The 12,420-nt window shown below is 34.9% G+C and overlaps 1 protein-coding gene across 1 annotated transcript; it reads right to left on the bottom strand.

Moving 5' to 3' along the window:
• LOC130801957 (glycosyltransferase-like KOBITO 1) lies at nt 1-10,259 on the bottom strand. Its single transcript, XM_057665934.1, has 11 exons — nt 9,844-10,259; nt 9,035-9,184; nt 8,873-8,925; nt 8,061-8,169; nt 7,853-7,987; nt 7,693-7,737; nt 5,214-5,401; nt 3,648-3,789; nt 994-1,040; nt 827-914; nt 1-665 (listed from the first exon to the last, which is right to left on the bottom strand). The coding sequence occupies exons 1-11, from the start codon at nt 10,162-10,164 to the stop codon at nt 384-386; spliced, it is 1,560 nt and encodes a 519-aa protein (XP_057521917.1). The 5' UTR covers nt 10,165-10,259; the 3' UTR covers nt 1-383.
• Between the last annotated feature and the right edge of the window lie 2,161 nt (nt 10,260-12,420).

The raw sequence follows: 12,420 nt of genomic DNA on the forward strand, positions 1-12,420 counted from the left end.
GAGATAGAGAGTAGAAATATTTTGAACATCACATTCATTCAAAGAACTTCATACTAAGATGTCTACACTATCTATGTCTATTGTCAATGTATCTACTTTTCTCATTAGAGTAAAACAATTTCCTCATCATATTAACCATTAGTTTCTACACATAAAATATGACCCCGGTTTTCAAACTACGGCGTAAGGCCGGAACTAAAAACGAACAGGGTCAAAAAATACTCCGCTACCAACCTCGCTCGCACTATCAGTATACAAAGCACTTGGGAAGAACCTATACAAAAACTTTTAAAGCAGTGTGTTCAGTAGCATGGTAATCAAATGAATGGTTGACTAATGGGAAGACGAAAAGGAAGCAGTGTAATCAAATGAATATGTAATATCTACCATGATTCAACCATATTATTACTGTCGTTTGCGTCCGGTGCTGGCAATGGTGGAACAGCAGCTTCGTGAATGACATCTGTAAGCTGCAAAACCCTCCTTGCAGTTGCCTGAGACTCGGTTTTTCTACTCATCTTCCTCGAGGAAACAACAGACTTGTCACGTCTTGTCGAATTCGAACTCTCGATGGACGATAAGAATTTATCCTTTGAGAGCGATGTCGAAGCAGATTCAATGATGGAAGTGAAAATACCCGACTCTCTTAAACCCTGAACAATGACCTGACAAATGACCAAAAGCAATTTAGAATGATCAGAGTACACAAAGATAGGCTGAAAAAGATTATCTCTACAGTCGAATCAAACGAAATCCTATCTGTTGTCCGTGATTTCAGGCTAAAACTTTAGAAGCATTTGGTGTTTGGAAGAGTTGTCACACTTACCATGGGAGCATATATACGAGTTAAAATGCCCTTTCGCAAGAGTTTCAGATTTAAAGCTTTGTCTCCCCATACAACATGCTCTTGATACCTAAATACAGAAGACGCCACAAGACTTGTTAACAATGTAATAATAAACTTTCCCGTTCATTAATGATTAATAAACATACCACTTCAGCATTTCCTCCTCAGTAGCAGTTGAAGCAATTATGAAAGCCTGCCATAAATTTCAGTAAATAACTAATGTGAGACACATACTATCTTCGAATATATTGTGTATAATTAGATATCCTCAAAATAAAAAATCATTATAACCGCCAAGACAACACTAGCAGCAACTTGATAAAGTTCCCAATATTTAAAAAAAAAATCATCATCCACTTGGAAACAATTGTTGACGTTGAACACTTTGACAAGCAACGATTCTTACCCAAATAATTCCCAAGAATAGCGGTCGTAGAATGAGATTTCCAAGCCCCTTACACTATGTTGGATGGAAGGAAATGAAGGGAATAGGGATGAGGGATCCCTTGTTTGGATAACAAAATGAGAGGGAAAGGAATTGATGGGGAAGGATTTGGAGGGATTGGAAGAATGATTTTTGTAAAAGTATCAATCTTTCCGAAGTTGAAAAAATTTGAAGGGAAAACTCTCATCTCTCTTCCTTTCCCTTCCCTCCTTCATAAATAAACAAGAATTACTTCCCTTCCGTTTCTCTTCCCTTCCTTTCCCTCCCCTCCCTTCCCCTTCCCCTTCCTTTCCTTTCTTTTGTCTCCAAAGTTGTTACCCAAAACATAGTCTTAATGAACATGATGTTTGACCAATAAAGGAATGGAAAAAAGAAAATATTTCAAATAATGTACATATGAACATTTAAGGTAATATCATGATTGAGCAAGAAAATTGGCCACAAAATGCTTGTATCTAAAGCATTGAGATATGGGTAGAGGTCAGATGCAAATTGTGTTGTGAAATATTCAGCTCATCTTTATTTAATGTCCGCACAATAAACGTTAATCTCAAGATTTATTTCCACGTAGATGAGTTGAACAGGTGAACTGTGGTCTGCAAAACATCGCTTGCATCAACATATTGCAACTGTATTGTAAAGGTTTATGAACTTATTGCGACAAAGTATAGGCAGAGTCAATAGCAAAACCATCTGCATTGCCCACAAAAAGACTGGGACTATAAAAGTATATTTGTGATATGGTACGGACTAACCAATCAATAGTTATGTCAAGTTGCAGTTTAAATTACCAACACCTTAAGTTAATGAATTTAAAGCAGTGTTCACATTATAACGTGCTCACACCTCCAAGAAAGACAAAATGTTTGTCAACTCTAACTGTCACTCATTTTATGTGAGACAGCCTTACAGCAGAATAAAGTTTGTTCAGTAAGAGAATTAGGATTCGGAATAGAGAACATGATATATTCCAGTGCTTTTTTAAGAGGGATAGAAGTAGGATTTGGGATAGAGAATGAAGGCGCTTCTTTCCATGATTTTCTTATAAAAAGTGAGCATTTAGTATGTGGAAAGGAACTTTGAATAATAGATAATGGACATAATGAGCTTTAATCCAGAACTCTAATACCATCCTTTCCCCTGGTGATAAAACTTTGGTACATGGGGCCTCTATTGCACTTCCATTCAAAATTTCACCCTGCTTGCTAATAACCTTGGAATGTATAGTTTCGGTATTATCAATTGTATTACTAGTAGTGAACCCCACAAAACAAACAGCCAGGAAAGAACTATATATTATAAAGAAATTGTGAAGACAAACAAAACGACTCATTATTCAACATTCAAAAAGTAATGCAAGGACAAAGGAAGTTTCCGTAAGTTAGCTCTTTCTTTTCATTCAATTCCCGCTAAAAACTAAATAATGTCGTGTTTGAGAATCAACATTTCATTTGGAAATCTAAAATTGGCTAAAATTTAATGTTTGGCAAAAAATTGAAAAAAAAAAAATCAAATTTGGATTAGAGCCAATTTTACCCTTACTTTTAAATGTAGTTAAAGTTGAGAATTTGAGAATAACTATTATAACCTTGTCATTCTCCATTTATTCTTTAAAATTTTAGAATTAAAATTTATAATTTGAAATGAATTACTTGAAGTCAAACACAGCCTAAAGGAATTGATAGAATTCACAAATCTCTAAACACCTAATCCTAAGCTTATCCCCACATACCAAACACATGGAAATGGATGATAAATATTCCTGAAGATAGGGGTGATGAATTATCTTTGCAAGATTGTTTCTACACACTAGAATGAGCGATCTATACAAAATCATATGACGCTTTAAAACAAGTCCTAGCATATATCCATATTCAAAAAGTGGAGGTTCCTTGATCTAAATATTCATACATTAATGATAGGTAAGCAATTAAATCTTTTCTTCACGAGCATATTCCATGTTTATTATTAGAAACAATAAAAAAAGAAATCAGACACACAATTTCAAAGCATATCAAAGGAAACTCGATTTCCAAAGGTAAAAAAACTCTAAACAGACTCCAGCATCAATGATGAATGCTTCCATTCCTCAGATTACTTGAAAACATCTCAATATTACTACCCCTATAAAATATGAATACTATGTATATATTTTGCTCAGAAGATGAACTCCGAAACCAAATATTGCCAAGGACAATCAGATTTCTAGAACAACTTATTCACATTAATCTCATAAAAGCTTAGTGAAACGGGGACAAAAAAAATAAAGTTTAAGATGCATGAATGAGGAAAGCGCTTAATGCAAACGTAAACAGGAAACAAAAAAGTTAATCAGAATGAAGTAAAATAACTTACTGCTCTATCGAATTCCAACATGAAGCATCTCTTAACATCTTCTTTAGTAGGCTTGCATCCACATCGATCACGTCTAGAAGTCAAGTCTGAAAATTTTGAATATGTATAATGCAGTACAGCAGCTTCTTCAAATTTTATCTCACTACAAGACAAGGGAAAATCACATGAATGGAAAATCATCAATTAACGAAATAAAATGACACGAAAAGTGAATACTTTTAAGTATTTTAAATGCAACATTTAACCTAATTTCTTGCTACAGAAAACAACTACAAAAGAACCCATCACCCATGTCTTCATAATATAGTAAACACCACATCCCCATCTTCTAGGGAACTCCTTTCCTAAATTCTTCGGTGACACTTCTTATCCATAGCTCTATGACAAAACAAAATGAAAATTAGGCCTGTTCAAAAACCCGACCCGCATTATAAATGATAGGTCATTTTTTAAAAACAGTTATAAGTTACGAGTCAGGTCATGGGCCGCAAATTCTTTTGCAACGGGTACCCGTTGACCCGTTATTATAGGGACGTAATTTTTTTTAGTGTTAATTTCCTGCTGACTGACCCAGTTCATATGCCGATTGCCAACAAAATTCAATTACTCCTATGAAGCCTGGAGATCAATTGCTGAAAGGCTGAATTTGATGGAATTAATGGGCATGAAAAGAAATCTCCAAGGTCAACCAAATTGATGACGCCCATATCTTGTTCATGGTGAACGCCCACATCTTCCATGTCAAAGTCAAAAATAACAAAACCTAAAAGCTTTGATATTTATGCATTCAAATGAGTTAAAATGAAAGAGTTTATTGGAAAAATCAAAACCATAAAACAAGAAACAGAGAATTCATTCCTTTATGGCTGTTGATAGAAGACGAGAATCTAAATTGCTAAGTATTATTGACTATTGTGCTTCTGCTAGAAGATAAGAAATGATGAAGGCATAGTATAAAGAAGATGATGCGAGCAAGGTACAAAGAAAACAAACAGAAAGGTCTTTTCATTATTCCACTCAAGTACACAAATTAAATAGGGTACCCGGTTAAATCAGGTCGAGACGCGGGCCGTTAAAATAGGTACCCGACTAACCCGAAATGTCGGGTACCCAGTTATGAACACCCCTAATGAAATTCATTTTATCAAATCTTTGATTTATAGAACACTCTTCATTTCATGTGCTACCATGGTTTAGTAAGTGTTCTATCAAGTTATACTCTTGGGTAGTAAAGTATTCAAAAACTCCATTTAGTTCTTCTCCCCCTTGACCCTTAGCTATATTGCCATGCCAAAACTGATTGTGTCGTTTACTATATTTGCTTATATTGTCATCTTTTCAAAACTGACAAGCATATTTCTTGTCCAAGTTAAACGTGAAATGAAGAAACCAAACCCAATTTAATTTGCAACAATACAAGTTAACGCCCCTTCCATAAAAATATATCAAAACGTGTTCTTTTTCATTATATTCTAAAAACCCCCTTCTTATCCTTTACTAAAATAGTGTACCACACATCATAATAACAAAATAAAAAGAATTTTAAGACAGATAAGGTATTCATACTTTGGTGTCTTCATATAATTGTGCCACCGATGAGCACCATTAGGACGGAGATGATCTTGTATGCGAGCAATAGATTTCCCATTGCCGTAAGTTAAGAAGTAATTAGGATTTCCACGTGTAGCTTCCTTGTACATGCCAAAGTATGTATCTTTTGGGAGATGATCATAGTTTTTCTTAAACATAGATACCTGCTTCATCCAAAAAAATGTACGAGTTAAAATTGGATATATATTTGCATATGGCCTATTTGATTTGACATTTATTCTATGTGTCCCCTTGAATTAGACACACTTGGGGTAGTTGTTTTCAATTTGTTGTTGAGGAATAAGATAAAAGATAAATAAATAAATAAAAACAAGTGGATGGAAGGTATGTGTGATTGAGATTAAAGAGGGGAGTAGTTTGTGGAAAAGCCTAAAATTGAAAATGTACCAAAATGAAAGTCTGTCAAACTCAAGGCAACGAAGAGAGTATTAGTTAGTTATGTACCAAAAAATGAAACCCCAACATTAATAACAAGGCAGTATCCTAATATAGGTTGTGTTTAGGCTTTTTTTTTAAAAAAAATAACCACCACATTTCCACTTCCCTCAAATGTAATTCTGAGTCCCTAACATGTAAAACTTCATCAACTGGGTGGTAAAGTTGAGATTGCTATGTGTTTTACTTTTATGATTTAAAGGAAAAAAATTTACAATATTGTGCCCCCATATTCTCCATCGTTGATGCTAATTGCTAAGCGCTCTTCTTTGGTTAACCCTCCCTCCCCTTCTTCAGTGTTGTTGTTCCACTCTTCTCTCTAGAAAACAATGCCCTTATCCACAGAGTTGTTATGAGGATTAGTCTCACTCAGCTCATGATTTTCCTCTCAACTCGTAAGTGACTCATTATTCAGTGAGAAAAACAGGAGGAGGATGGGGCAATGCATTATAGTTCATTAGATGAAGATGAGCTGACCCCAAAGCTTTCAGTAACAATATTTTATCATCTTTTCTTTCTTATTTCTCCATTCTTCAATAGATTTCCATGTATTCATGGCACAAAAAAGGTTTAGATCGAAATTGTTGTAATACAAATATCGACCAAGGCTCAAGATATCCCATGAATCGGCCTGAAACATACCTTTACAATGCAGGTTATAGAAATTTCTAAATAATCTAATGGCAATCCATAGGTTGTCCTTTCTAGAACGCCTCAATCACACAAAATTCCAATTAGACCTATATGTTTGACAACCTGCAATTAATCCTAGAATTTATGTCATGATCAATGTCTCCTTATGAAAATTAATCCTAGATACTTGAAATAATCATAGGAAATAGCTCCATCAAATACATATTTACAACTTTACTACACTTTTGCTTTAATCATCAAGCCAATTCAACATTCTATATACTAAAGCTTACTTTGACTTAATTTAAATCCTTAGATTACAACACCTACTTTTATACCTCTAACTTATCATCATAGCACAAAATGTGATTTCAATTGCGATTGCAGTAATGTTCATGGTGATGCAATTGTCGTACAACCAAATTGTGGCCAAGACCATGAAATTTTACATGAAGCATACTAAAACATAATTTTTTTTATATCTTTCCAATACAAATATGATGGTAGATTTGAAAACCTTTATGACTCGACAAATAGAATAGGATGTGGTCTTGTTTTCCCATGATGCTTAGCATTGAACCATTGCTAGTTTCGTCAAATAACAAAATGTTATGTGTGAACAACTTCTCGCTCTCCCCAAACAACAAAAGGGCTCAAAGACAAACTTTATGTGGTCCAACGCGATAACATAAGAGTAGTAAAATGGGAATATTCAATCTTTCTAGATCGTCCCTATATTGGAGAAATCTTGAGCAGAACATGCAACAAACGAAGGAGAAAGACACTAAGATATTCGAAAGAGATTACAGAAACAAAGGAGAGGGAGAGAGGAGCGGTACTCGAGAGAAGGTGTTGAGGAAGAAGGAAATTGTAACCTACAATCGCTGTGTTTGGAAAAGTAGATAAGAGCAACTAGATTTTGGGATTGTTCTTCATTTTTCTTTTTGACATTGTATCCCTTTTTGTCTTTTTATAGATTTCTATTTCTAAACCCAAACAAAAATATAGAAGCAAATAGCCTGAAATTAAAAAGTCTTAAGAATATCGCATGTTTGCTCTACAAATCGAGGAGCTAAATTCATTGAAAACAGTTGTGATATGAGATTTGATATGGTAAGGCTACTAACCTCCTAAGCATACAACCCAATGATAACTTCATGATGAATGTTAAAAGATCAACCAAATGAAAAAACAAGCTATCAATGGAATTACTTGAACTTTATGATTGAAACTAGCATTACTTTTTTATTTGAAATAAATAAAAAATAGCTTTAACTAGAATGAATAAACGCAAACATTAGTCATTGGATTTTCTAAACTGAAACCACAAATAGGTCTTATCAAAGATCACCAATGAAATCATTACCTCACTAAAAGGATCTTGGATATCATCACGCTCCACACTGCTTTCCTAAATTTAAAATTACAAATAAATAAGCACCACAACAATATGTGCAATAATTGTATTTTTAGAGAAACATGTATCATCATAACGCAAAGGCTATCAAAATGCAAGTATTACTTACATAGTTGGGAAATACAACCATATCAACGTTCTTAGGCACATCAAGCAGCAGCTGCCTCAATGAATACTCTCGAGTACCAGCAGGATGTATTAACTCATCGGTATCAAGATGAAGAATCCATTCCACACCATCATTCTAAAGTTATAGGAATCCAAATAAGACACAAATATTCCACAATCCATAAGAGTTCAAAAACATATCTACCTACCCTAGCCATAACGATTGCCATCTCCATATTAAGACTCTGCTTCACAAACAGCTCATAATTGCACGGCTTGTAGAAGAAACTTGCTAGCCATGTCTCATTCCAAATCCGACTACAAAAGAGAAGAGAAGCGTTCAATTAATTGATGATACAAATTTATAAATAAAAAAGTCAGCATGTCTCATTATCAGTCAAAGAATTCTGGACTTTTCTTCAGTAGGAAAGATTTGTGCAAGGCACCCAAACGATAGACAACAACAAAGAAAGATCTGATCACCAAGAAAAAAAAAAGTTCAAAGAGATACCATCATATCCACTGGCCTACAAGTGATGATGCTACATAGGTACGTATCTCATATCCCAATATACGTATCAACCAATTGACCAAGAGACTATCCAAGCCTTGAAACAGTGTGTTTGGATAACATGAGGTAAGAAAGGAATGTAAAGGGAGAATCTTATTTTTTTTTCAAATCTTTCCCCTTTTGGAGAGCGTTATTTATTTGACAAAGGTCTCTCCATTTCAGCCCCCGGACAAAATTCAGTATCTCTCCCTTTCTCATCTCTTCCTTTCCCTTCATTTCTCAATCCAAACATGGTATCAACAAATATGATCAAAAATCCCAAAGAAACTTCTTACTTAAACAGCTCAATTCTCTGACAACTCACGCATAAGAATTGAGAAGTATACAGCACAAGGTCAAGAAAGATAAAGAGAAATGATAAGGAAGTCACAAAAAATTTCCTAAACAACATTGATAATTATTGATTGCAGCCTACTTGAATCAAACTCTTTATTTGTAGGATTAACTTACCTTCTAGCTTGTTTCTGCTCTAGCTCATTTGTTCTGTAAATTACCTTTACTCCCTGCATATAAACCATATGCATCGTTAATAAACTATTAAAAGACTCATTTAAGTAAAAGAAAGCCTTAACATAACCAACTGAGAAACTCAAACACTGAATTAGAACTCACTGGAATAGATTCCAAGACTTTCGAAACTTTTGGAGATGCAGCCTTTCCTTCCACAAATAAGTAAAATGTAGTGACCCCAATAACCTTATGAAAGAACATCCATGGAAGAATCTGCTCCAAACTTCCCGAGGTACTCGTCGTGATAGCAATCTAAACAAGGTAACATCATCTCTTTAGTTCAGATAATGACAAAAACTTCCATTGTTAGTTCCCTCCATAATACTTTCAGAAAAATAAGCTCCTAACTTAAGATTTCAATGGACAATTCATCAAATTGCTAGGTCTTACCAAACACAAGATTAATAACTTTGAAGACTAGCTATTCCAATCTTCTCTACAATTCATTCATTTATGAAATGAAAGCCATTGCTAGATTAGAGTAACGTAATGTGTACTGATCTCTACTAATCCAATGCATCCCACATTTCAAGATCATATAAACTATTCCATTAATACAAATCAACAACCAAATTAACAAATTATCAATACTTCACATGAACTTAACGAAATCATACAAAACCATATCAGAACCCAAAAAACCCCATTAATCTCCTATAAAAAAAATTACCATTTCAATTCAAACCAAAATGAATACAACCCATATTCAGGATCGAATAAACTATCAACCAGATCCACATCTATTTTAACAAAATATCTTATTCATTAGAATTTAAAAAATCACACAAAACCAAATTAGTTGCCAAAACCCCCATTATTCTAAGAATTAAGCAATACCCATTTCAATTCGAACCAAATTGAGTACAACTCATGATCAGGTCAATGAAAAAAGCATAAAATTTGAATCTAACCTTAGGCTTAAGATCGGTTTGATAATGAAACTTCCAATCACGATAATAAGGAAAAGAAGGGGAAAGATGGCTTAAAAGAGGGCCACAATCAGAAGAAGAAACATGGGAAGTAGTAGTAGTAGGAGGAGAACTATCCATGCCAGGAAATTTGTGGTCTTCTGAAGAGTCAAGAGTAGAAGGGTCTGTAACACCTCCACGCCATTGAAGAACAAAAGCAAAAGCAGCAAGAGTAAATGGAAGAAGAGTTAGAAGAAGAATAAGTTTAGCGGTGAATGATTGATTTGAAGATGATGATGAAGGTGGTCTTAGTCCACTTGCCATGATCTTGGAGGAGGGGAGAAATAGATGATCCTGGTTTTGCTGAAATGTTTTGATTTTTGAGTTAAAAACAGGGGAATTGGTAAGTCTTCCCTTTGAGAAATGAGTAAGATACACTACACTTATACGGAGTAATAAAGAATTAAATAATGTCATTCATTTGAAATTTAGAATTAGCTAAAATTTATTGTTTGTTAAATTAAAAATTCTCAAATTTGAATTTAGATCAAATTTCATTATTATTTTTAAAGTAATTAAAGTTGAAAATTTGAGAATGAATGTCCAATCCTTGTCATTCTCAAATTCTTCATTTATAATTTCACAAGTGAAATCCATAATTCTTGTTTCTAAACACTAAATTACCTAGAACAATCCAACATTTTCATGATTTTTCTACAATAATCTTACCTAAAATTAATATAAATTTTCGAAAAAAATATGAACAACTATTAAAAAAATTCTAATTTTTTTAATTATTCAAAATTTTTTATGTTATTTTTCAAAATTTTTCTCTAATTTTACATTAATTTTCAATTATTTTTTTTAGTGAATTACCTACTATAACAGGACATCGGGTTACCCAAGCTTACTCTAGGCAAATACCCCATAAAGTTGGGATTATTCATGGTTAAACAATAGGTGGGATTCATCATCATCATCATCCTACCCAGTGTATCCCGATCATAGAATAACTATGGACAGGGTCTGAGGAGGGAAGGACGACGACAACTCATACCCATAAAGAAGAGCGCAGCCAAAGGAGCTACCCGACTCGAGAAAGATAAGGAGACGTAGCTAAACGGGAAAGATAAATTAGCTGCCTATAAATAAAATAAAAACTAGTAAAAAGGAAACGAGAGAAGCAAGAGGGAGGCAAATTGTAATGACCCGATTCGGGCCATTACACAAATACTCCATAAAGTTGGGATTATTCATGGTTAAATAATAGGTGGGATTCATCATCATCATCATCCTACCCAGTGTATCCCGATCATAGAATAACTATGGACAGGGTCTGATGAGGGAAGGACGACGGCAACTCATACCCATAAAGAAGAGCGCAGCCAAATGAGCCACCCGACTCGAGAAAGATAAGGAGACGTAGCTAAACGGGAAAGATAAATTAGCTGCCTATAAATAAAATAAAAACTAGTAACAAGGAAACGAGAGAAGCAAGAGGGCAAGAACACCAAAAGGTAATCAAAGAGCACATCAGTAGTCTCAAACATGGATATGGCGCCTCCAACTACTTATATCTCTAGTCAGGCCCTCAGAGAGGTTTAACTCATGCAAGTCAACTTTTATTTGCTCATCCCAAGTTCTCCTGGGTCTTCCTCGACTCCTCTTACCCTCTACTATAATGCTTTCTATCCTCCTAACAGGGGCGTCAAAAATCTTTCTCTGCACATGTCCAAACCATCTCAATCTATTTTCCTGAAATAGGGGCTACCCCTAGTTTGTCCCCAAACTCTTAGTTTCTAATTCGATCCATTAATGTGTGCCCACACATCCACCTCAGCATACGCATTTCTGTAACTTGCACCTTATGTTTAAAAATCTTCTTTACAAGCCAACATTCGGTCTCATATAGCATCTGATTGCCGCCCGGTAGAGTTTTTCTTTTAACTTACTTGGGAATTTCCTATCACATAGCACTGCGGTGGCTGCTAGCCACTTGAGCCAACCCGCTAGTATAAGATGATTTACACCTCCGTCAATCTCCCCCATCCCTTTAAATGATTGATCCCAAATACTTATACCTGGTCGTACTCTTAACAACTGCTTCATCAATGAACACCTCTGGTTCACCTACCGGTGATGTCCTACTAAAGTCACAGCGCAAATACTCGGTCTTCGTCACTAATGCGCAGCCCTTTACCTTCTAAAGCGTCTCTACACTCATCGAATTTATTACTAACCTCTTCTCTAGTATCTGCTACCAGCACTATGTCGCCAGCGAATAGCATGCACCACGGTACCGTCTTCCAAATAGATTTAGAAATCTCTTCCATAATGACAGTAAAAATGAAAGGGCTTAGAGTCGTTCCCTGATGTAGTCCAACTTTAACCGAAAAAGGCTCTGTTATCCCCACCGGTGTTTGAATGTTAGTCGAGAATCTGTCATACATATCTCGTATAGCCTCAATGTACACTGAAGAAATACCTCTAGCCTTGAGGCTATCCCAGATGACACGTCGTGGTATACTATCATACGCTTTCTCCAAGTCAATGAACACCATATGCATATCTTTCTTTCGC

This window comes from Amaranthus tricolor, chromosome 15 (genome assembly GCF_026212465.1).
Source record: "Amaranthus tricolor cultivar Red isolate AtriRed21 chromosome 15, ASM2621246v1, whole genome shotgun sequence".
Taxonomy (NCBI): domain Eukaryota; kingdom Viridiplantae; phylum Streptophyta; class Magnoliopsida; order Caryophyllales; family Amaranthaceae; genus Amaranthus; species Amaranthus tricolor.

Excerpts from the sequence above, each read along its gene's own strand:
- LOC130801957 (XM_057665934.1), bottom strand. The coding sequence starts at position 10,164 with ATGGCAAGTGGACTAAGACCACCTTCATCATCATCTTCAAATCAATCA. Across the intron at positions 9,185-9,843 it reads AAACCGATCTTAAGCCTAAG|ATTGCTATCACGACGAGTAC; the intron begins GTTAGATTCAAA and ends TACCTTGTTTAG. Across the intron at positions 5,402-7,692 it reads TCCAAGATCCTTTTAGTGAG|GTATCTATGTTTAAGAAAAA; the intron begins GTAATGATTTCA and ends TGGATGAAGCAG.